This window comes from Nuphar pumila, chromosome 3 (assembly GCF_984573655.1).
Source record: "Nuphar pumila chromosome 3, dmNupPumi1.hap1.1, whole genome shotgun sequence".
NCBI classification, from domain to species: domain Eukaryota; kingdom Viridiplantae; phylum Streptophyta; class Magnoliopsida; order Nymphaeales; family Nymphaeaceae; genus Nuphar; species Nuphar pumila.
In genome coordinates, this window is record NC_143251.1 from 124,483,260 (window position 1) to 124,507,505 (window position 24,246).

At 37.2% G+C, this 24,246-nt stretch overlaps 1 protein-coding gene across 2 annotated transcripts in view; it reads right to left on the minus strand.

The window, feature by feature from the left end:
* Nucleotides 1-24,246, minus strand: part of LOC149843612 (uncharacterized) — a 31,072-nt gene that overhangs the window by 1,622 nt on the left and 5,204 nt on the right. For both annotated transcript variants that reach the window (XM_090001879.1, XM_090001878.1), the window contains exon 5: nucleotides 122-249. In XM_090001879.1, coding sequence (XP_089858005.1) covers nucleotides 122-249 — 128 coding nt within the window. The remainder of the gene's footprint in view (nucleotides 1-121; nucleotides 250-24,246) is intronic.

Below are 24,246 nucleotides of genomic sequence, written 5' to 3' on the forward strand. Positions count from 1 at the left end.
ACCCGTTTAGATTTATAGAGCACCAGGAAATCAAATGCATAAAACTCACTTTACAGCTAGCTTTGCAGCAACATTTTCTAAAAGCAGCTTCACAGCAGATATTTGAATATTATATTTTTACCTTTTCATCTTCTTTCTCTTTGAGTTGGACTGTTGTTCTTTCCAACTGAGCAAAACTTGGTGCTGAAATCTTGATGGTAAGTGCTTTTGTACCTTTATTCTGGATCAAAAGCCAAAGATGTGGGGATTCTGGCAACAACAGAAATTGGTTTCTCAGGAAAAAGCTGACCAAGTGGAACAAGTGCTTGAACAGAACACTGTAAAATGAGCTGACCAAATAAAGGAAAAAGAAAAACCAAAAGGAAAGACTTACCAAAGATGATCCTTTTATTTTTTATAAAAGCCGCATGTTTGTAATTACCAATTTCATGGAGACATAAGAAGGTATGCCAGTCAATTACATGCATTTGACATCAATTTGTAACTCATTCTTATATCCAGGATCCATTAACAGAGCCAGGATAGCAACTGCACATTTTTTACCTCAAAATACAAAAATATAACAGTTTCAGTCCTCTTCATCTTTCCCTTTATCACAAATTCAATAAGTTTATTTAGCATGACAATAGGTCATTGACTTTTTTCTAGCCTTTAATAACTTTTTGGCCCTTATCATGAATAGAAAAAAAAAACATTATTTATTTCAAGTTTTATTTTTGTGTACAGTTATGAATGCATGCATAAGCTTATGTTACTATATGCAACATCTAGTGCTGGCTTTGTTTTAGTGGGAGACTGATTCCAATAATCAGTACTAATAGCACTTCATCATTTAGCCATGGGTCAAGCTGACATATACCAGCAAAAAGATGTGCCCTAAATTAAGCAAACACCTGGTGGAAATTAGTGAATCCGTTGGCAGATACTTTGGTGCTTAACCTATGCTTAGAGTTGTGTCATACTGGCTAGAATCATTGCATTTTCATGAGCAATGTAACTTATGTGGCCTGAGAGTCATTCAACCATTATTTCCTTAACCAACCACAGTTTTTTTATACATAAATGTCCTTATTAATTTTTTATATGAGTGGTTCGGTCAGTGTACAAAAATGTATTTATTGATTCTTATTAGGAGAAATGTGATCACCTTTCTAAACTTTGTCATTTCATGTGTCTTTATCTTTTACAAGCAAAATATGTGCACAAGTACAAACTAAACTAGAGAGAGAAAGAGGGGGGGGCATTACTCTATTAAAGATCATTCTAATAAAAAAATTGTTATGATGGTTTTATTTATTTTATGTTGAATAAAATTTAATTATCTAAATCTAAGCAAAGCCAGTCATAATATCAGTCAGCCTTAGCCATTAATGAAGATTTTACCTTTTTACACTCAATTGTGTATCTTTGTTGAGTTATAGCAAGTTACAGCCAATAGTATTCTAAGGCTACACCTAAGCTAAAAATAATTTCTTTGAAAGTGTAAGCCAAGTTTAAGCCAAAAAAATAATCAGTTTCTAACTATTCTGGGTTATTTAGTTATTTAACTTTCTTGAATTATGTTAATCATGTAGTTTCTAAGATTTACCCACTGCATATGTTTGTTCCAATGAGGGTAAGTCAGGTCTCTTCACAATCCTTTAACCAGGACATGAGTCCCTCATGCAACCAACTTAAAACCCCTCATTCTTGACTTTTTATTTTTTGGAGACTATATGATGGATCTAGGGTTCCAACAGGCATAACAAGTTTTCAAGTAGAACTGGTGATATCAGCAATAGATAGTTGTGGGGATATCAGAGAGATTAAATTTCTATAGATTGACAACTGGGATCCATGATCAAGCCAAAATGAGGGAAAGGAGGGCACAGTGAGGCAGGAGTAGCTCAAAAAGAGTGCAAGTGGACATTGGAATAGAAGTGTAATGAGATTTGTAAGGGAACAAAATGAAGAATGGGAGGAGGATTTGAGTAATTGGCACAATAAGAGAAAGGGAGGGAGAGAGAGAGAGTTTTCATGGAGGGTCTGGTTTTGTTTCCACCACCATGCACAAGGAGGAAGAAGGTGAGAAGCGCTTTTGAGACTTCCTCCCTTTCTTTTTCAACTTTTTATTTTTAACAAAATTTTATTAATTTTAAGATAGTTTAATGGAAGAGATTGGTAATAACTAATAACTGGCAGCACAACTTTCATCACATGAAGGTGGAGATTGGGTTGGGGGTTTAATTATTTGGTTTTCTGTTCGTGTTTTAAAGCATAGGCTACACAGATGGCAGTCATGGCATGTGAGAGAAAAGGCTCACACTAGTTTAAAAACAAAAGGAAAGAAACGTGCAGATGTATGATAATTGAAAAGGAGAAAAATACGCATGAAAGAAAAATGGCCCATTTTCAGTGAAAAACAGAACTTCTAACCCTAGTTTTTGTTAACTTTAGCCTTGGCTCAAGATTGATGGTTTTTTCATACACAGCTACAGATTATTGTATAGTATGCTTGAAAGCTTTGTAATACTTGAAGAAGAGTTTTTTTTTTTTTGAAAGGCAAGCTGTGGTTAGGCAGACCCCTACCAGTTATACGACGATACTGAAAGTTTTCCTCTGCACCTGCGTTGAGAAAGAGAAGAGAGAGAGAGAGGGAGGGAGAGAGAAAACAATTACGGCTGTCACGATTTCTGTAAAAAATAATCGTGACCTAACTTGTGTATTTAAGATACATTACAGTATGGATCCGGGTCTGGTGTATTCAGACCCGATAAATGTAAAAATAGTTACATGTTACATATCGGGTACATGGATCGGGTCAGATCCAATGCCTATACACCTTTTTTACCCCCCCCCCTCAAGTTGATTATGGTTTTGAACCATGAACAACTTGCTTTTAAGCATCCAAAAGCGGTCCTTGGTTAACCCTTTGGTAAATATGTCTGCAACCTGTCTTTCAGTGCTGACAAACTCAGGCTCAATCTCTTTTTCTTCAACCTTCTGTCTCACAAAGTGTTGGTCGATCTCAATGTGCTTGGCACGACTGTGATGTACCGGATTGAAAGACATGTTGATGGCACTTTGATTGTCACAGAGCAAGGTAGTGTGGGAGATCTTTTCTCCTACTTCAGTTAGAAGATGCCTGATCCATGTGACTTCGGCAGTGGCAGCAGCGATGGATCTATATTTAGCCTCAGTGCTTGATCTAGCGATAGCTTTTTGTTTTCTACTGCTCCAAGAGACTAAATTTCTTCCAATGAAGGCACAATATCCTGATGTAGATCTTCGTTCGTCAGGATCTCCTGCCCAGTCTGCATCACAATATACAGTAAATTCATGCTCGTCTTGGCCATATAACTGTGGTAAATATATCAATTCATCTCCAATAGTCCCTTTCAGATATCGAAGGATCCTCTTGACTGCTTCCATATGTCTAGTACGTGGCGCATGCATAAATTGAGACACTTGATTGACTGAATAAACAATATCAGGTCTAGTGAATGTGAGGTATTGTAACATTCCTATTATGCTACGATACCTGGTGGGGTCATCATCACACAGATCTCCATCATGAGCACTAAGTTTTTGATGAAGTACACTCGGTGTTCCCAGAGGTTTGCAGTCTTTCATGCCTGCCTTGCTGAGAACGTCTACGGTGTACTTGTGTTGAGTGAGTGTCAAGTCATGAGCCTGGTTATCAACTTCTATACCAAGAAAATAGCGTAGAACTCCAAGATCTTTCATTTTGAACCTTTGACCTAATAAGTTTTTTATTTCTTGGATATGGTCCGCAGAGTTTCCTGTGATGATGATATCATCGACATAAATTAATAGTAGAGTGGTCACAAGCGGGCTTTTAAAAATAAATAATGAGTGGTCCAGCATGGAACGTGAAAATCCATGCTTCTGAATCTCTAGCGAGAAGCTATCAAATCAAGAGCGAGATGCTTGCTTCAGGCCGTAGATGGCTCTTTTTAGCTTGCATATATGGGTTTTACAATTTTGTTCTTGATATCCAAGGGGTTGTTCCATGTATACTTCCTCCTTCAAATTCCCATGTAAAAATGCATTTTTTACATCAAGCTGACTCAACTTCCATCCATGTTCAACAGCCAGGGAGATGATGATTCGAATCATTCTCATTCTTACAACCGGACTAAAAGTCTCATCATAGTCTTGCCCTACTTCTTGGGTGAATCCTTTTGCTACAAGCCTGGCCTTATATCGTTCAATGGTTCCATCTGGTTTGTACTTGATTTTGTAGACCCATTTGCATCCGACAACATTTTTATCAGGTGGTCTGGGAACAACTTCCCATGTTCCACATTCATGCAAGGCTTGCATTTCATCATTCATGGCTTCTACCCATTTCATAGAAGCGGCTGCCTGATAATACATGATGGGCTCTTCGTCCTTATTGATGGCAGTTAAAAATAGTTGAAGATCCAAGGAGAAGTTGTTATAATTAACCCATCTATCAATAGGATGTCGTATGCGGTTTGATTTTCTGGCTGCAAGAGTATGAAAAGACGCAGCATTGGCGACTGAGACATGATATGGATGACTTGATGTTGTCGGTCTCTGTCTAGAATAGACAATGCCTTTGTATCTGCCCGGTACTTCCTCTGCATTCTGTGACCCTGACGTTCCAGTGTTCTCAAACACCTCTCCTTCTTGTTGCACACAATCTGAGGAACATGCCTCATTGGAGCCAGCAAAAAGTTCTGAGCTCAGCCAAGGATAGTAAATTTCAGTTGGCATATTCGTTGTGTCAGCTCCGTGATCAAAATTTTGTTCATCAAAGACAACGTTTCTTGAGGTTCGGATGCGTTTGTTGGTGGGATCATAACAGCTATATTCTTTGTAATCATCTGCATATCACACAAATCTGCACTTTTGAGCCTTGTCTTGAAACTTGTTTCTCAGAGACTGATCGATATGCACATAGCAGACACATCCAAAAACACGCAGATCATAATAACTAGGATGAGTTCAAAAAAGACAGTGATAAGGAGACTTATTTTCCAGAACAACCATAGGCAATCTATTTATCACATGCACGGCTGAATGGAAAGCTTTTGTCCATAGGTTGATGGGAAGATTGCTGTCATGGAGCATACTCATGGCACTTTCAACGATATGCCGGTGTTTTCGTTCAGCAATTCCATTTTGTTGAGGGGTGTGAGGACATGACACCCTTCTTCCTATTCTGTTATTTTGAAGAAAAGAAATAAAATCACGGGATGAGAATTCCCCACCTCCATCACATTGGAAAAATTGAATGGACTCAGAAAATTGATTTTTGACAAGGAAAAGAAAATTTTGAAACAAAGAGAAGACTTCCGACTTATTTTTTATGAAATATATCCAAGTGTATCGAGAATAGTTATCAACAAATATTAGATAGTATTTACTTCCAGATCCAGAAGCAATTGGGGCGGGTCCCCATACATAAGAACAGATTGTCTCAAAAGGTTTTGAAGCTCTCTTATTAATGGAATGAAAAGGCAATACATGACTCTTGCAGGAAAGACAACTGGAACATTTGTGACTGTTCTCATCCCTATTGAGACTTTCTTTTGGAATGAGATTATTAGATACAAGTTTCTCAATAAAATGACTCCTACAATGGGCTAACCGACTATGCCATAAGAATGGCTTATTACATTCAGAAATACTAAAAACATTAGCAGAAGATGATGAACACGACTCTAATGAGGGCTTTGAATTCAAGTGGACAGGGCGAACAGCATGACAAGGAGCTTCTTCAAAGACATACATATTGCCTCGTCTCTTTCCTTCAGCGAATGTTTCCCTCGTGCGTAGGTCCTTGACCTGCACAGAGAAGGGAGTGAATTCAACTGAAGCATTATTATCATCAATAAGTTTGGAAACAGAGACAATATTTTTCTTAATGTCAGGGGCATGAAGAACGTCTGAAAGAGTAAGAGTGGAATATGACATGGGAATGACAGTTTTTCCAACATGAGAAACAGGATGGTGGGATCCATCTCCAGTGACAATCTTACTTTTTCCAAAATAAGGAATGGGATTAGAAATCTTACCTGCATCACCTGTCACGTGAGTGGTTGCCCCTGAGTCGACAAACCAAGTGCCTTCATCACTCTGCTTCAATTTCAACTCTGACAACGCAGATATCAGCAGATCTTTAATCTCTCCATTATTTGAGAACTTCCTTTTGTTTTCTGTCTGTGGACCCTTTCCTTTATTCTCTGGATTATGCCAACAATTCGCTTTGATATGCCCCTTTTTGTTACAAAGGAAGCAAGTAGGAATGGATCTTGATCCCTGCGCATGAGCGAACGTATTTGGAGTGGGAAGCAGATCACGCCCTCCGTGTCCACTTCGCCCTTGTCCTCCTCATCCTCGTCCTCTACCATAAGTTACTCCTGTGGCAAAAACTTTCTGAGAATTTGTGTGAATGTGAGATTCCTCAAAGAACCCTTTCAGAGTCATCTCATACTGAATCAATTTTGCTCGCAACTCATCAAAGGTAGGAAGAGCAGGGAGACACAATAATGAAGTGACGATCATATTGTAGTCGAATCCCAATCCACTCAAAGTTTGTTGTACCATATCACTGTCACTCACCGCGCACCCTATAACTGCAAGTTGGTCTGTGATAGTCTTCATCTTGTTCAGATATTCCATGATGGTCATGGAATCTTTTCTCAGCATTTGAAATTCCCTCTTGAGAAAAACCATTCGTGCCTGCGAAACTTGTGAATATGTTTGAACCAATTTTTCCCAAAGTTCGAGAGCAGTACAATTGTCGGGAATTGCAACAATGACCTCTTGGGACAGGGTGGAAGTGATATATGCAACCACCGACTGATCTTTCCTTTCCCAGTTGAGGTACTCTACGTTCTTGACATACACAATTGAACTTACTCCTTTGTCATCTTTTTCCTCTCTCGTAACAAATTCGAGTGGAGCGGGAGTGGTTCCATCAAGGTGACCCAAGAGACCTTGACTCCTTATAAAAGGAATGATTTGTCTCTTCCTGATCAAGAAGTTTGAGGTAGTTAACTTTTCAGAAACGAGTTGAGTGAGAAAACTTGAAGAAAGATTGGATGAAGAGGAATGAATATCCATGAGGAAGAGTTTTAACAAGAAAAAGGAACCCCTTTTGTGTTACCAGAGTATCCACAGAGTGCTCAGTCTGCAGCCAGAGATGTTTGTTGATCGTCCCCTTTTTTTTTTTTTACGGCTGAGAAATTCCAAAATCTGCGACCAGAGGCTGTCAGAAGAAATTCAGGCTGTATTCCAAGACTGAGTTTTCTTTTCTATTTTTGAAAGGTCGGATATTTAAGCAATGGAAAGAAAATCAAACTGTATTTTCAATGTGAAAGCAATGAGGAAAGGAAGAAGAAAAAATGTATTTTCAATGTGGATCCCACTCGTAACAGTCAGAAGAAATATGATACGAGAAAGGGGTTCTGAGAGTCGATATCCAGCCCTGCCCGATATCCAAGCCCAGTATAAGAAGAGGGATACGCAGGCTGTATTCCAAGAAATTTGATGTCGCAGACCTGCCCGATATCCAGCCCAGTATAAGAAGGGATACGCAGAAAAGAGAAGAAAAAAAAATTGAACGGATACGCAGAAAAGGAATTCACGCGAAACAGGCTTTTCCCTTTCTTGATGTACAGGATCACCGTGAACCAGGGTTCACGTGAGCTCTTCGTGAACAGATTAGGAATTCACGTGAGGCGTGAATCCACTAAAGGAAAAGAAAAGACTGAAGAGGGGAAAAACGAGAGATGGAGATTGGGAATGGAGGTAGAGAGAAGAAAACTGAAGAAGAAAAAAAGATGGGAGAAGAAAGAAACCTCAAACCTTTGATCTGTCGCACCTTTGGAATCCTCTGCAACCCCTAGATGGATCTTCGCTCTGATACCATGAAAGTTTTCCTCTGCACCTGCATTGAGAAAGAGAAGAGAGAGAGAGAGAGGGAGAGAGAAAACAATTACGGCTGTCACGATTTCTGTAAAAAAAAATCGTGACCTAACTTGTGTATTTAAGATAAATTACAGTATGGGTCCGGGTCTGGTGTATCCAGACCCGATAAATGTAAAAATAGTTACATGTTACATATCAGGTACATGGATCGGGTCAGATCCAATGCCTATACACCTTTTTCAGATACCATTGGGATTTGAACATGCAAAGTCCCAACACAAGGTGACGTGCACTAGCTGCTCCTACCAAACAAGCGGAGACCCGTCGGTAATCCTTGAAGAAGAGTTGAAGATAACTTAAAAAGCTAAAGTTTTATAATCTTTGAAGAGGAATTGAGTAGTGTAGTTTTTTTCTCCAAGCACTCATGTGAGATGTAGGTTTCATGGTATTAGAGACTAGGGCTTGATCCGTCCGGTCACTGTTACCCAGCTAATCACCTGAAGAACCTTTCCTTTGTGCCTTCCTAACCTGTGTATCTGCACCAGGAAGGAAGCAAGTTTCAGGGTTTATCATGGCATCCTTTTTACACCAATAAGGTCTAGGTTGGTGCTCATGCCTGACTATAGGGGATCCACTTTGGTCTGATTGCTAACTTCATTCATCAAAGCAAGTCCAACAAGGATTTATGACACTGTCAATGGAAACACATTCTAAAAGAGTTTGATATTTTCCTCTATTTCCAAGTTGCTGCCAAGGGTAAACCAATGTTGTAAATATTGTATCGAGAAAGGCTCGGGATACGGGTGCATCATACTGTATCATATCCTATTTTAACATACGGGAGAAAAATCACTTAAATTTTGCAAATATATATATATATATAATCATAAAAACAGAAAAAATCTAAAAATTAAGAAAAAAATGTAAAACTTAATATACAGGAAAAAAATAAATTTAAGAATTAGTATAAGAATTAAAAACAAGTAATCAAATAAAAATAAACATAGACTATTGACATGTCATTAACATGAACTAGAGTTCAGTAATTTATTACATAAAGTCAATAAAATAGATGATAGAACATAAAAACATAGTTTGCCACATTATTATAAAAGTAAAAAGCCTCAAAACAACAAGACTCATCACTAACATACAAGTTCACTACAACTGATAGTTCACTATATGACTAAAAAGTCAACAGTCTCAAAACAACAAGGCTCATCAATCGTCTTCATTATCAAACATTTTGCATTCATAATCGAAAATGACATCTTATTGTGCAGCTTGTGCCTCATGTTGCTCTTCATCTTATTCATTATTTGCATTCACATGTGTCAATTTTTTTAATCTTGCTTCTTTTCTTCTATACATCTCACTTAAATTAGCAGATATTATAACATGTACATCATCTGCAGCTCGCATACAAGATCGCACTAGTGCACCAAGTTCTCAAACAATGTGTTGTTTAATGTGATACACACCCCCATGAATCAATGTATAATATAATTTGCATCTCAAAATATTCCGTCGCCCAAAAACATCAATAACCTCACAAAACTAACACATCGGGTCATCAGCACGTTCAATCATTGCTAAATTAAATTATCACAATTCACAAATACAAAAATTTTAAATAAAATATCACTAACTATGTCACATGGGTGCGGGTGCGGAGGTGGGTGCGAGGGTGCAGTACTTTCAAAAAACTTGGGTGCGGTGGTGCGGCAAATATATATATATATATATATATATATATATATATATAAAGTCCAAAAGTTAGACATAAATGACCCTAGGTACAATCAACGCACACAGGGTTAGGTTGATCGCACCGAGTGCCGCACCCGCATCGCGTCGACGCGGGTGCGGCACCAAGTTGGCCGAGTCCCTGTGACATAGATCACTAAATATCAATGTCAAAAGGTTTACAACTTTACATAACACGATAATAGGACCAAGAAAGGTCATACAAGGTTACAAACTAAAGCTAAAATACACACACACACACAGATATATATATATATATATATATATATATATATATATATATATATATGTATCAACTCAATGATTTTCTTAGTTTGTTGCAGCGCCCACTAACCTGAAATGTTGATAGTTCATCTTTATCTTCTGAATCAGACAATTTTTCAACAACAAATGCTATATGTACTTGTGCATTTTCTTCATCATCTTCTATGAGATTCGTAAGAAGCTCGACATGAACATCAAAGGGAATACAATGAGTACATAATCGTACAGTGAAATTGTTATGCCCTACTCAGTAATCTAAAATGGGTGTTCCTGTTTGAGTTTATCCCATTTACTCTCTGATTGTTTAGTTCTTTTCCTACTTACAAAAGCGAACTTTTTGTTATCTTTGTTGTACCAAAATACTTTATACTTCCATGCCTGTTTCTTTGGATTGGTTATGTTTTTCAAACTTGCTAAAATTAGTGATAACCTTTGAGATATAGGTTTCATCTTACCTTTTCTAATTGATCACTACTACCAATACAATGTTGAATTGGAAAAAAGTGTCAATCATTCCTATTAAACTGAATTCCACCAACCACATGGTTATATGGGCCTTTATCATGGAGAATTTTATAACGAAAGACAATTCAACCCACACGTTGAGCCAATGTATGCAAGATCACTGTTTCCAGTCAATTTCATATGTGGTCCACCATTCATTTATTTGGAAAAAGAGTGTTGTTAATTTTTTGTCCATCTCTGAGGGATTTGTCAAAACATCTTCTTGCTTACAGCTTAAGAAGTTTCTCTTCCCACTCCTTAACTAGGTGGAACATAGATTCATCTTGCTCCTTGAGTCAATCTAATAAGACTTAGTTTTAGAGTTTAGACAAAATTTTGAAACCAGCCCAAATGACCCCCAACAGGCTGGTTCCACCACGAGGATGCAAGTTCACAAAACTCATTATCCTTAGCCACCATTATTTGATAAGAAACCTTCTCTTCCCTTTAAAAAGTGATCATGTTGTAATACAACTGCATTGTAATTAGAGAGGGATTTGAGGTTAATGAAACTTGAAATGTTAACATGAGCCTTAATGATCTCTTGTGACACTAAAGCCCAACCCAGCTTCCTCATGCAAGGTTTGGTTCAGTTGTTTGGCATGAGTATTTACTACCATACAATATGATATCAATCAACTAACAAATATCTACAAACAATCTGAGTTGTTTGGTCCAGCTTGGCCATCTGTAGGAGTGTTGGTGCCTTCCAGGTATAAAATGGAATTAGTCACCAAATACGTACCAGGATTGAGTCATGCTTTCCCCAATTTTCCGCAACTCCTCCCAAAAGGATCCCTTCTTAGTACTGGTTAAGACACCATACACCACCATTAATGTGAATAACCAGTGTTATCAGTATTGTATTGTATTGTACAATACAATACGAAGTATCGGCAGATAAACTGAAATGATATGACACATGTATCGTAAACATTATGATTTTTGGTCTGTATGGACCATATCATACGATATAGGGTGTATTGCACGATACACCCCATAATCTGAGTCTACTATAATTTTTTTTACTTTTTCGATGCTGAAAAAGTAACGACCAATCACTTATGGGGGTTATTTTTCAGCCCCCAAGGGTTATTTTTTGACCCTTTTTTGTGTTCTCCCTTTCCAAACCTCATTTATAAGCCTACTCACTCATTTTTTAGATCAAATCCACCATAAAAATTTGGGGGTTTTGCTAGATCCAAGCCTTATAAGTGTGATTCAGCTCAAATCTCACCCATTTTTATCCTACCCAACGATTTTTTGATCTCTAATCCTCAAAATCAGATTGTAAGGGTTTGATTTGCATGAGATTGAAGTTGGAAGAGGGCTTGAAACACCAAAACCAAGGGTAAACTCATTTTTTTATGTTGTTTCAATATATTTCTTTATTTTTGTTTTTAGCCCTTTTTTAGCGCTAAATGAGTTGTTGATCTTTGTTTTTTTTCCTTTTCATCCTAAATCACATATTTTTGTACTCTTAAATCTCAAAATCATGCCCTAAATCTCAATGAATGGTAGAGGATGTGGCTCAAATGATAATCGATGAATTTAAGGACACCTTTGAGAGGGATAGCAAAGTGTAACTTTTGTGGTTTTATAATACATGGTGGATCGTATAGATTTAAATGCCACATCATAAAGCATAACAACTTCATTATACGATTATGTACTCATCGTATTCCCTTTGATGTTCATGTTGAGCTTCTTATGAGTTTCATAGAAGATGATAAAAATGGCACAACTACATATAGCGTTTGTCGAAAAAAATTGCAGAAATCGCTCTTGATTCAGAAGATGAAGATGAATCATCAACATCTCAGGCTAGTGGATGTTGAGGCAAACAAAGAAAATCATTGAACAGATATATATATATATATGTATATTTTTAAGCTTTAATTTGCAACATTGTATGGTCTTTCTTGGTCTTATCATTGTGTTATGTAAAGTTGTAAATCTTTTGACTTTAGTATTGAGTGATATTTTATTTTAAATTTTTATTAATTGCATTTGTGAATTATGGTAATTAGATTTAGCAATAGTTGAATGAGTTTATAACCCGGCATAGCAGTTTTTTGAGGTTGTTGATGATTCTGGGGGGCGTAATGTTTTGATATGCAGATTACATTGATTTATGAGGGTTTGCATTGCATTAAGCAGCACATTGTTCGACAACTTGGTGTACCAGTGCAACCCCATATGTGAACTCTAGATGATGTGTGTGCTTTAATATCTGCCTTGGGTGAAATATATGAAACGAGAAAAGCAAGATTACAAGAATTGGCACATGCGCAGGGCATTCATGCACTGGCACAACAAAATATCGATAATGAATATAATGAAGAGCAACATGAAGCACAAGTTGCACAACAAGATGTCATTTCCGATTATGAATGCAGAATGTTTGATAATGAAAACAATTGATGAATCTTGTTTTTAGTTACGTAGTGAACTATGCAGTTGGAACATAGGGTCTTTAACTGGTAAGTTGGTAGAGTTAGTAGATGTTATGTGTAGGAGAAAGATTGATATTTTATGTCTTCAAGAGACCAAATGGGTAGGTGAGAAAGCTAAAGTGATAGAACCTTGGGGATATAAGATTTGGTATACAGGAATAAATAGGAATAGGAATGGAGTAGGGATTGTTATGAGTCGTCAGTTTATAGATAATGTAGTTGAGGTCCGTAGGAAGGGTGATAGAATTTTACTTATTAAATTAGTATTAGGTACGGATATTATTAATATTATTAGTGTTTATGCACCTCAAGTAGGTTTAGATGATTCCATTAAGCATCAATTTTGGGAAGATTTAGATGGAGTAGTACAAGAGACATCTTATGGAGAAAAGCTTTTCATCGGCGGTGACCTTAATGGACATGTAGGCATTAGTAGGGATGGATTTGAGAGTATACATGGAGGCTATGGTATAGGAGAAAGAAATGAAAGTGGAGAAAGGATTTTAGATTTTTGTTTGTCCTATGATATGATCTTAGCAAACACCTGGTTTAGGAAGAGGGAGTCTCACCTAGTAACATTTAAAAGTGGGGTTAATACGAGTCAGATAGATTTTTTCTTACTTAGAAAGAGAGATAGGGGTTGTTGCATCGATTGTAAAGTTATACCAGGAGAAAGTGTAGCTACACAACATAGAGTCTTATTTTAGATCTTAGAATTAGACAATGCCGCAAAAGGGATAGACATAGGATAGATCCTAGAATTAAGTGGTGGGCACTGAAAGGAGCTAAACAAGGAATGTTTGTAGAACAAGTAGTTAAGGAAGTTGATTGGTGTCTCGAGGAGGATTCAGAATCAATGTGGAATAAGATAGCGGGTGGTATGAGAAAAGTAGCTAAGGAGGTATTGGGTGAGTCTAAAGGCGGTGCACCACTAGGTAAGGATACATTATGGTGGAACGAGGATGTCAAATTAGCTATTAAGGTTAAAAGAGAGTGTTATAGAAATCTAAGTAAGAGTCGTGATAATGAGAATTTGGAGAAGTATATGATAGCAAAGAAGGAAGCTAAAAAAGTTGTTCGAAACGCGAGGGCTAAGGTATATAAGGAGGTTTATGACAAGTTGGATACCAAAGAAGGCGAGAAGGATATTTATAGGCTTACAAAGATGAGAGATAGGAAATCGAAGGAGTTGGGTATGGTTAGATGTATCAAAGATGAAACGCAAAGGGTTTTAGTCAAAGATGAGGAGATTAAGGAGAGATGGAAAGATTATTTTGATAAGCTATTTAATGATAGTCATGCTCAAGATCTTGGAGACTTCTCCATTCCTTTTCATGAGATAAATCGTGACTTCATGCGCAAGATTCAAAAGAAAGAAATTGCAGAGGCTTTGAAGAAAATGAAATCAAGAAGGGCAGTTGGCCCAGATGGTATACCTATCGAGGCTTGGAAATGCTTGGGAGAGAAAGGTTTAGAATGGTTGACAAATCTTTTTAACTTGATTTGGCGAACAAATAAGATGCCTAATGAGTGGAGGAAGAGTACTTTGGTGCCTTTATATAAGAATAAGGGTGATATACAAGATTGCACAAACTATCGTGGTATAAAACTCATGAGTCATACTATGAAACTTTGGGAGAGGGTGATTGAGTCTAGGTTGAGGAAGGTTGTCATGATATCGGAGAATCAATTTGGTTTTATGCCTAGAAGATCAACTATGGAAGCTATACATCTTCTTAGACAACTTATTGAAAGATATAGAGAGAGGAACAAAGATTTGCATATGGTTTTTATTGATTTAGAGAAGGCATACGATAGAGTACCTAGGGACGTTCTCTGGTGGACAATGATGAAGAAAGGTGTTTCTCTCAAGTACATTAGTATAATTAAAGATATGTATGAAGGAGTAGTAACCAATGTCCGCACTTGTGGAGGGGTGTCAACCAATTTTCCGATAACGGTTGGGTTACATCAAGGATCTGCTTTAAGCCCTTTCCTATTTGCGATAGTGATGGATGAGCTTACGAGATCAATTCAAGAAAATGTACCGTGGTGTATGTTGTTTGCTGATGATATTGTTTTGATTGATGAGTCTAGAGCTGGGGTTAATGCTAAGCTAGAATTATGGAGACAGACATTGGAAGCTAGAGGTTTTAAGTTGAGTAAGAGTAAGACTGAATATATGGAATGTCGGTTTAGTAAGCAACGAAGTAGTGATGGGAGTGTAGTGAAGCTTGGTGAGCAAGATATACCGGTGAATGATTATTTCAAATATTTGGGATCCATCATTCAAAAGTATGGAGAAATTGATGGAGATGTAAATCATAGGATAAAGGTTGGGTGGATGAAATGGAAAAGTGCTACTGGAGTGCTGTGCGATCGTAGAATGCCATTGCGGTTGAAGGGAAAGTTTTATAGGACGACTATTAGACCCGCTTTACTATATGGTACGGAATGTTGGGCTGCCAAGAGACATCATATTCAAAAAATGAGTGTAGCTGAGATGCGGATGCTTAGATGGATGTGTGGAAATACAATAAAAGATAAGATTCGGAACGAAGAGATACGTAAGAAGGTAGGTGTTGCACCCATTGAAAATAAGATGCGAGAGAATCGTTTACGGTGGTTTGGACATATTCGGCGAAGGCCTAATGATGCTCCAGTTAGAAGGTTGGAGAAATGGGAAAATATATTAGTTAAAAGAGGTCGGGGTAGGCCTAGGAAGACTTGGATGGAGATGATAGGAAAGGATATGAATGCTTTGAACCTCACCGAGGACATGGCGTTGGATAGAAATGATTGGAGGAAAAGGATTCATGTGGAAGACCCAAAATGAATTTCTTTTTTGGTTCATATCGCTGACCCCAATTGTTTTGGGATGAAGGCGTAGTTGTTGTTGTTTGTTGTTTGTTGTAGTGAACTATGCAGTTGTAATAAACTTATATGTTAGTGATGAGTTGTTCTGGTTTAGTCTTTTTACTTTTTTAGTCATGTAACGAACTATAAACTCCGCCTGTGTATAATTGTTTAGTTATACACTGCCGGTCCCAAGCCCGGATAAAGGAGGAGGGTTGCGGTAGGCCTGTGACAGCCAGCATAAAAACTTTGTCATATCCTATGAAAATGAACCAATATGAGAATTTCGTTGGGGCGTTCCCTACTGAGCGACGCGCTGTACTCTCTAGGCCCGGAGGCAGTGATAAATGGGCAAGGGTTGCTAGGTCGTCGCCCAGAAGCGACGCGTCACACCGGCGCCCGGGTGTGGTGTCAAATAGGCAAGGGTTCCCTCACTTTGTTGGACGGGTGGGGGTAAAGAAGTTAGTCCAAGACCATAAAATTAGGTTAGCCACTTGGAACATAGGGTCTTTAACTGGTAAGTTGGTAGAGTTAGTAGATGTTATGTGTAGGAGAAAGATTAATATTTTATGTCTTCAAGAGACCAAATGGGTAGGTGAGAAAGCTAAAGTGATAGAACCTTGGGGATATAAGATTTGGTATACAGGAATAAATAGGAATAGGAATGGAGTAGGGATTGTTATGAGTCGTCAGTTTATAGATAATGTAGTTGAGGTTCGTAGGAAGGGTGATAGAATTTTACTTATTAAATTAGTATTAGGTACGGATATTATTAATATTATTAGTGTTTATGCACCTCAAGTAGGTTTAGATGATTCCATTAAGCATCAATTTTGGGAAGATTTAGATGGAGTAGTACAAGGGATATCTTATGGAGAAAAGCTTTTCATCGGCGGTGACCTTAATGGACATGTAGGCATTAGTAGGGATGGATTTGAGAGTATACATGGAGGCTATGGTATAGGAGAAAGAAATGAAAGTGGAGAAAGGATTTTAGATTTTTGTTTGTCCTATGATATGATCTTAGCAAACACTTGGTTTAGGAAGAGGGAGTCTCACCTAGTAACATTTAAAAGTGGGGTTAATACGAGTCAGATAGATTTTTTCCTACTTAGAAAAAGAGATAGGGGTTGTTGCATCGATTGTAAGGTTATACCGGGAGAAAGTGTAGCTACACAACATAGAGTCTTAATTTTAGATCTTAGAATTAGACAATGCCTCAAAAGGGATAGACATAAGATAGATCCTAGAATTAAGTGGTGGGCACTGAAAGGAGCTAAACAATGAATGTTTGTAGAACAAGTAGTTAAGGAAGTTGATTGGTGTCTCGAGGAGGATTCAGAATCAATGTGGAATAAGATAGCGGGTGGCATGAGAAAAGTGGCTAAGGAGGTATTGGGTGAGTCTAAAGGCGGTGCACCACTAGGTAAGGATACATCATGGTGGAACGAGGATGTCAAAGTAGCTATTAAGATTAAAAGAGAGTGTTATAGAAATCTAAGTAAGAGTCGTGATAATGAGAATTTGGAGAAGTATATGATAGCAAAGAAGGAAGCTAAAAAAGTTGTTCGAAACGCGAGGGCTAAGGTATATAAGGAGGTTTATGACAAGTTGGATACCAAAGAAGGCGAGAAGGATATGTATAGGCTTGCAAAGATGAGAGATAGGAAATCGAAGGATTTGGGTATGGTTACATGTATCAAAGATGAAACACAAAGGGTTTTAGTCAAAGATGAGGAGATTAAGGAGAGATGGAAAGATTATTTTGATAAGCTATTTAATGATAGTCATGCTCAAGATCTTGGAGACATCTCCATTCCTTTTCATGAGATAAATCGTGACTTCATGCGCAAGATTCAAAAGAAAGAAATTGCAGAGGCTTTGAAGAAAATGAAATCAAGAAGGGCAGTTGGCCCAGATGGTATACCTATCGAGGCTTGGAAATGCTTGGGAGAGAAAGGTTTAGAATGGTTGACAAATCTTTTTAACTTGATTTGGCGAACAAATAAGATGCCTAATGAGTGGAGGAAGAGTACTTTGGTGCCTTTATATAAGAATAAGGGTGATATACAAGATTGCACAAACTATCGTGGTATAAAACTCATGAGTCATACTATGAAACTTTGGGAGAGGGTGATTGAGTCTAGGTTGAGGAAGGTTGTCATGATATCGAAGAATCAGTTTGGTTTTATGCCTGGAAGATCAACTATGGAAGCTATACATCTTCTTAGACAACTTATTGAAAGATATAGAGAGAGGAACAAAGATTTGCATATGGTTTTTATTGATTTAGAAAAGGCATACGATAGAGTACCTAGGGACGTTCTTTGGTGGACAATGATGAAGAAAGGTGTTTCTCTCAAGTACATTAGTATAATTAAAGATATGTATGAAGGAGTAGTAACCAATGTCCGCACTTGTGGAGGGGTGACAACCAATTTTCCGATAACGGTTGGGTTACATCAAGGATCTGCTTTAAGCCCTTTCCTATTTGCGATAGTGATGGATGAGCTTACGAGATCAATTCAAAAAAATGTACCGTGGTGTATGTTGTTTGCTGATGATATTGTTTTGATTGATGAGTCTAGAGCTGGGGTTAATGCTAAGTTAGAATTATGGAGACAGACATTGGAAGCTAGAGGTTTTAAGTTGAGTAAGAGTAAGACGGAATATATGGAATGTCGGTTTAGTAAGCAACGAAGTAGTGATGGGAGTGTAGTGAAGCTCGGTGAGCAAGAAATACCGGTGAATGATTATTTCAAATATTTGGGATCCATCATTCAAAAGTATGGAGAAATTGATGGGGATGTAAATCATAGGATAAAGGTTGGGTGGATGAAATGGAAAAGTGCAACTGGAGTGCTGTGCGATCGTAGAATGCCATTGCGGTTGAAGGGAAAGTTTTATAGGACGACTATTAGACCCGCTTTACTATATGGTTCGGAATGTTGGGCTGCCAAGAGACATCATATTCAAAAAATGAGTGTAGCTGAGATGCGGATGCTTAGATGGATGTGTGGAAATACAATAAAAGATAAGATTCGGAACGAGGAGATACGTAAGAAGGTAGGTGTTGCACCCATTGAAAATAAGATGCGAGAGAATCGTTTACGGTGATTTGGACATATTCGGCGAAGGCCTAATGATGCTCCAGTTAGAAGGTTGGAGAAATGGGAAAATATATTAGTTAAAAGAGGTCGGGGTAGGCCTAGGAAGACTTGGATGGAGATGATAGGAAAAGATATGAATGCTTTGAACCTCACCGAGGACATGGCATTGGATAGAAATGATTGGAGGAAAAGGATTCATGTGGAAGACCCCAAATGAATTTCTTTTTTGGTTCATATCGCTGACCCCAATGGTTTTGGGATGAAGGCGTAGTTGTTGTTGTTTGTTGTTGTAGTCATGTAACGAACTATGTTTCTATGTTTAGATTTTTAGTCTTTCATCTATGTTAGCTCTATTTCATATTAATGACATGTCAATAGTTTGTGTTTATTTTTATTCGATTATTTATTTTTAATTTTTTACTTATTCTTAAATTTATTTTTTACTTGTATTCTAATTTTTTTTATTTTTTTCTTAATTTTTAAAATTTTATGATTTTTTGTGATTCTTTTTTATAAAATTTAAGTGATTTTTCTCCTATATCTTATGATATAATACGATATGGTACGATACACCCATATCCTAAGCCTTTCCGATATGGGTTACGATAAGTTTTATATTTTTTCATAATTTTTAAATTTTTGTGAGTTTTTTTACAAAATTTAAGTGTTTTTTCTCCTGTATCTTATGATACGATACGATATGGTCCGATACACCAGTATCTTGAGTCTTTCTGAATCGATATTTACAACATTGTGAACAACCCTCCATTTTAATCCAAATTCCGCCAAATTGTAACAGAAAAATATCTCAACCTCAAGCAATCCTCAGTGCAAATATTCCTTCACATCACCAATACTCTTCCAGATCTGCAAGTTGTAGTTTCAAAGGCACAATTGCATTCATGTCATAAGAGGTTTGCCCCTGATCTCTCTATGGTTTTTATCTTTGTCTCCATGACATCCACCACATCCAAACTACTCTATCTATCCAAGCCATTCAGACCCCCAATATTCCAAATGCTTAGCTTCATCTATCACCGAATGCAACATTCCTAGATCTTTTATGGTAAGATCCTCCATCAGATTATACAGATTTTGGAGAGACTTCAACTCTCCCATCAACCTTTTTTTCCTTTGACCAGCACAACTCCACTTTATAGCCTCTTGGATTTTGCTTTCCAACGAAATGCTGGGTGCCAGTATTCTGCCCTTGGGAAGATGGATGCTTATAAGGTCAACATGTCTTTAAGATGATACCACAAATAGGGCACAAGTCTAGCATCATGTATGCCATGCAGAGTTCTGAGTTTTTTGTCCCCAATCCATATAGCTAATTCTTTTGGATCTACCATTTTGCTTTTGCCCTGTGAGTTGGTCGAGCATAGGAGCATCTCCAACTCTGAGGTTATTGCAAGCTCCATGCACTCCAAAAACGCAATACACCTGGAAGCTCACACCGTAGACCCTTGATCATCTTCTCAATGCCACTGAAGACTAACTTCCAGATGATCAATGTCAGCCCTGAAAAAAGGGCTCTACGAGGGCCCTTTTTATAGGAATGTACATTGAGCCTATATAAATGTCCTATATGGTTTTCTATATAGACAAACAAAAAAACAACTTCCCACTCCATTACCAAAATCAAAAAAGTAGTTTTAGGATATTAATCAGTACAGTTGTGGATCCATACCAAAATCTAAACCCATTCATAACCTTTAACAAGTAAGATTTCAATTATGAAGCTGAACCCATATAAAGGTTAAATTCTGTAGTGGGTATTGAGTCTCTCCATCTGACAATACAGCATGTCCAAGCTGTGAAAATATCTCAAAAAAGAGATAAAGTGTGCGATAAGCACAACACCACCAATGTGCACAAATGCACAAGAACACTTAGAACAAATGTACACGAAGGTACAATAAAGAAACTCAAATGCACAAAGGCATACAAAATATAAAGAATTTTATTGAGAACAATGGAGAACAAAAGCTCCAAGAAGTCAAGTTTACAAAGGGGGAACTCCCCTATTTATAACAAGCAAGGAGCCTTGGAGGGGCTCCACTAGCTGTTGGAGCCCCTCCAACGGTTAGAATTCTAACCGTTGGAGAGGCTCAACAGCTAGTGTTGAGCCCCCTCCAAGTTTGACTTTGAGTCAAACAAAAAAAGGAAAAATAAAATGAAGAAAAAAGAAAAAGAAGAAAAAGTAAAAGTATAAAAAATATTACAACATATTCATAATTATGAATATGCGCAAAAGAAGGGAAATGACTATAATACCCTTGCAGGTTTTAATATATTTACATATATATATATATATATATAAAGATAGATACATATACATATATACATCATGTATATATGTATATGTATCTCTCTTTATATATATATATATATGTAAATATTTACATAAGAGAGATACAATTTAACACCCTCCCTCAAACTTAGGGCACAATGACCGAAAGTTTGCTAAGGAGAAAGTAGAATCTTGAAGAGCAAAGCGCCTTGGTGAAGAAATCTGCCAACTGATATTCTGAAGTCACATAAGGAAGATCGATGATTTTTTGTAGATATGCCTCTCTGACATAATGGCAGTCCATCTCAATATGCTTTGTCCGCTCATGAAAAGTGTGATTCTTAGCAATATAGATTGCACTCTTATTATCACAACACAACTTTGTGGGTTCTTGAATTGGAATTCTCATGTCTTGCAGCAACTGATGAATCCAGACAATCTCCATAGTTGTAGAAGTCATGGCTCGATATTCTGCTTCGGTGGACGATAGAGACACCTTCTGTTGTTTCTTACATCTCCATGAGATCAGGGATTCACCTAAAAAAATGCAAAAGCCTGTAGTGGAGTGACGATTATTTGGGTCACCTCCCCAATCAGAGTCAGTATATGCAATTAAATTTAACTCAGAAGATGAGGAAAAAAAAACTCTCTTGTTTAGAGTTTCCTTTATATATCTGACAACTCGGAGAACGGCACTCATATGAACGGATGTAGGAGCATGCTGAAATTGGCTTGCAGTATGCACGGCATGAGAGATGTCCGGCCTTGTGATGCTAAGATACATTAGAGATCCCATAAGTTGTCGGTAGGGGGTAGGATCCTCCAGAGGTTTCACATCATCGATCTTCATTTTTGATCCCACAATTTCAGGGGTCTCACAGATTTTATCATCAATAATACCTGATCTGTCAAGAATCTCACAAGCAAGTTTAGTTTGAAACAAGAAATAGCCTCTATGAGAGTAGGCTACCTCGATACCAAGAAAGTAAGTTAGATACCCCAAGTCTGACATTTCAAACCTTTCTTTTAAAGTGGTTTTAATGTTTCTGATGCCCTTTATGTCACTACCTGTTATCAACATATCATCAACATACAACAGTAAAATTACAATTCCTGCATCAAACTTTTTGACGAACAGAGCAGTGTCAGTGTAGCATGAGGTAAAGCCATCTTGAACCATCACACCATTAAATCGATCATACCAAGCCTTAGGGGCTTGTTTTAAACCATAAAGCGCTTTTTGCAAACGAAGGACTTTCCCCTTTGGTACGTTCATACCAGGAGGAGCATCCATGTAGACTTCTTCATTAAGGTCCCCATTTAGAAAGGCATTTTTAACATCCATTTGGTAAATATTTCATTTTTTAATAGATGCAATGGTGATCAAACATCTTACAGTAACCATTCGTGCAACAGGGGCAAAGGTTTTTTCGTAATCGATGTCGTATTCTTGACTATATCCTTTTGCGACAAGACGGGCTTTATACCTTTCGAGAGTGCCATCACTCTTGGTTTTGACTTTAAAAACCCATCTACATCCTATTGTTTTCTTTCCTTTTGGAAGACATTGAAAAACCCAAGTTTTGGCTTTGTTGAGGACTCTAAGTTCGTTGTCCATGGCATCCCTCCACTCTATCATTTCCTTAGCTTCCTTAAAATTTCTAGGTTCTTGATATGAGTGAATGGCACTAAGACATGCCCTATGTTTTGGAGAAAAAGACTCATAGGAAATAAATCTAGAAGGATTTTTCCTAGATCTTTCAGTTCTTCGAGAGTGGTTGGAAGATTCACTAAGGTCACTATATTTCTCTATTTCACTTCTAAAAGTGCTTTTATCTCTATGTGTATAGGTAATTGGTTCATTTATTATTTCTTCTTCATCATGAATGGTTTGAGGAATACTTTCACTTATATCCTCATTCTCATTCAATTCATCATCGCTAAAAAAATCTTCATTTCTAGATAATAGTTCAAACAAAAAAGAGTAATCGGCATTATCTTCATGAGTTTTGTGTTCTTCAAAACCACTTATGTTTTCTAAAAAGGTTACATTTCTTGAAACATATAGTTTATCATTTTTAATATCATAACACCTAAAACCTTTTTGTGTTTCCGAATATCCCAAAAACGCACAAGAAATAGCTTTGGGAGATAATTTATCATTCTTATCGGTGAGAACAAAACATTTACAACCAAAAATTCTTAACCTATTGTAATCGGGTTCTTTTTTATACAAGATTTCATATGGAGATATTTGATTCAAGTTTTTGGATGGAAGTCGGTTTATGAGATAAACCGATGCAAGAGCCGCTTCGGCCCAAAATCTTTTTGGAATTTTTTGAGAAATGAGCAAAGTTCTTGTAGTTTCAATTATGTGTCTATATTTTCGTTCGGCCAACCCATTTTGTTGAGGAGTTTTGGGGCAAGACCTTTGATGAACAACAACAACAACAACAACTACGCCTTCATCCCAAAACAATTGGGGTCAGCGAAAGACCTTTGATGAACAATCCCATTATTTTCAATATAACTTTTGAAATCATTTAAGAGATATTCTCCCCCGGAATCGGTTCTAAGAATTTATAATTTACTATTGAATTGATTTTGTATTAACATGTGAAAAACCTTAAAAGTAGAGAAAACCTCATGTTTATGTTTGAGGAAGTATATCCAACTATACCTTGAGAAATCATCCACATAAATAACATAATACGAAAAAACTCCCTTAGACACAACGGGTGTCGGTCCCCAAACATCCGAATGCACAATTTCAAAAGGCTTAGTTGAAAACATAGTTCTTTGTCCAAAAGGTAAGCTTCTCATTTTACCAAGAATACAATCATTACAATTGAAATTGTCTTTACATAAAGTTTTAGCAAAATGTAAATAAGAAAGTTTGACAATATTTGGATGCCCAAGGCGTTTATGCCAAACATTTATATCTTTATGTTGGGCAACATTACAAAAAGAGGTTTTTGGAATTTGAAGAAATTCCACGAGATAAAGATCTTCCTTCTTAGAGCCTTCCCCAATCAACTTCCCGGACCGGCGATCCTGTATCCAACATTTATTTGATGAGAATTTGATATCA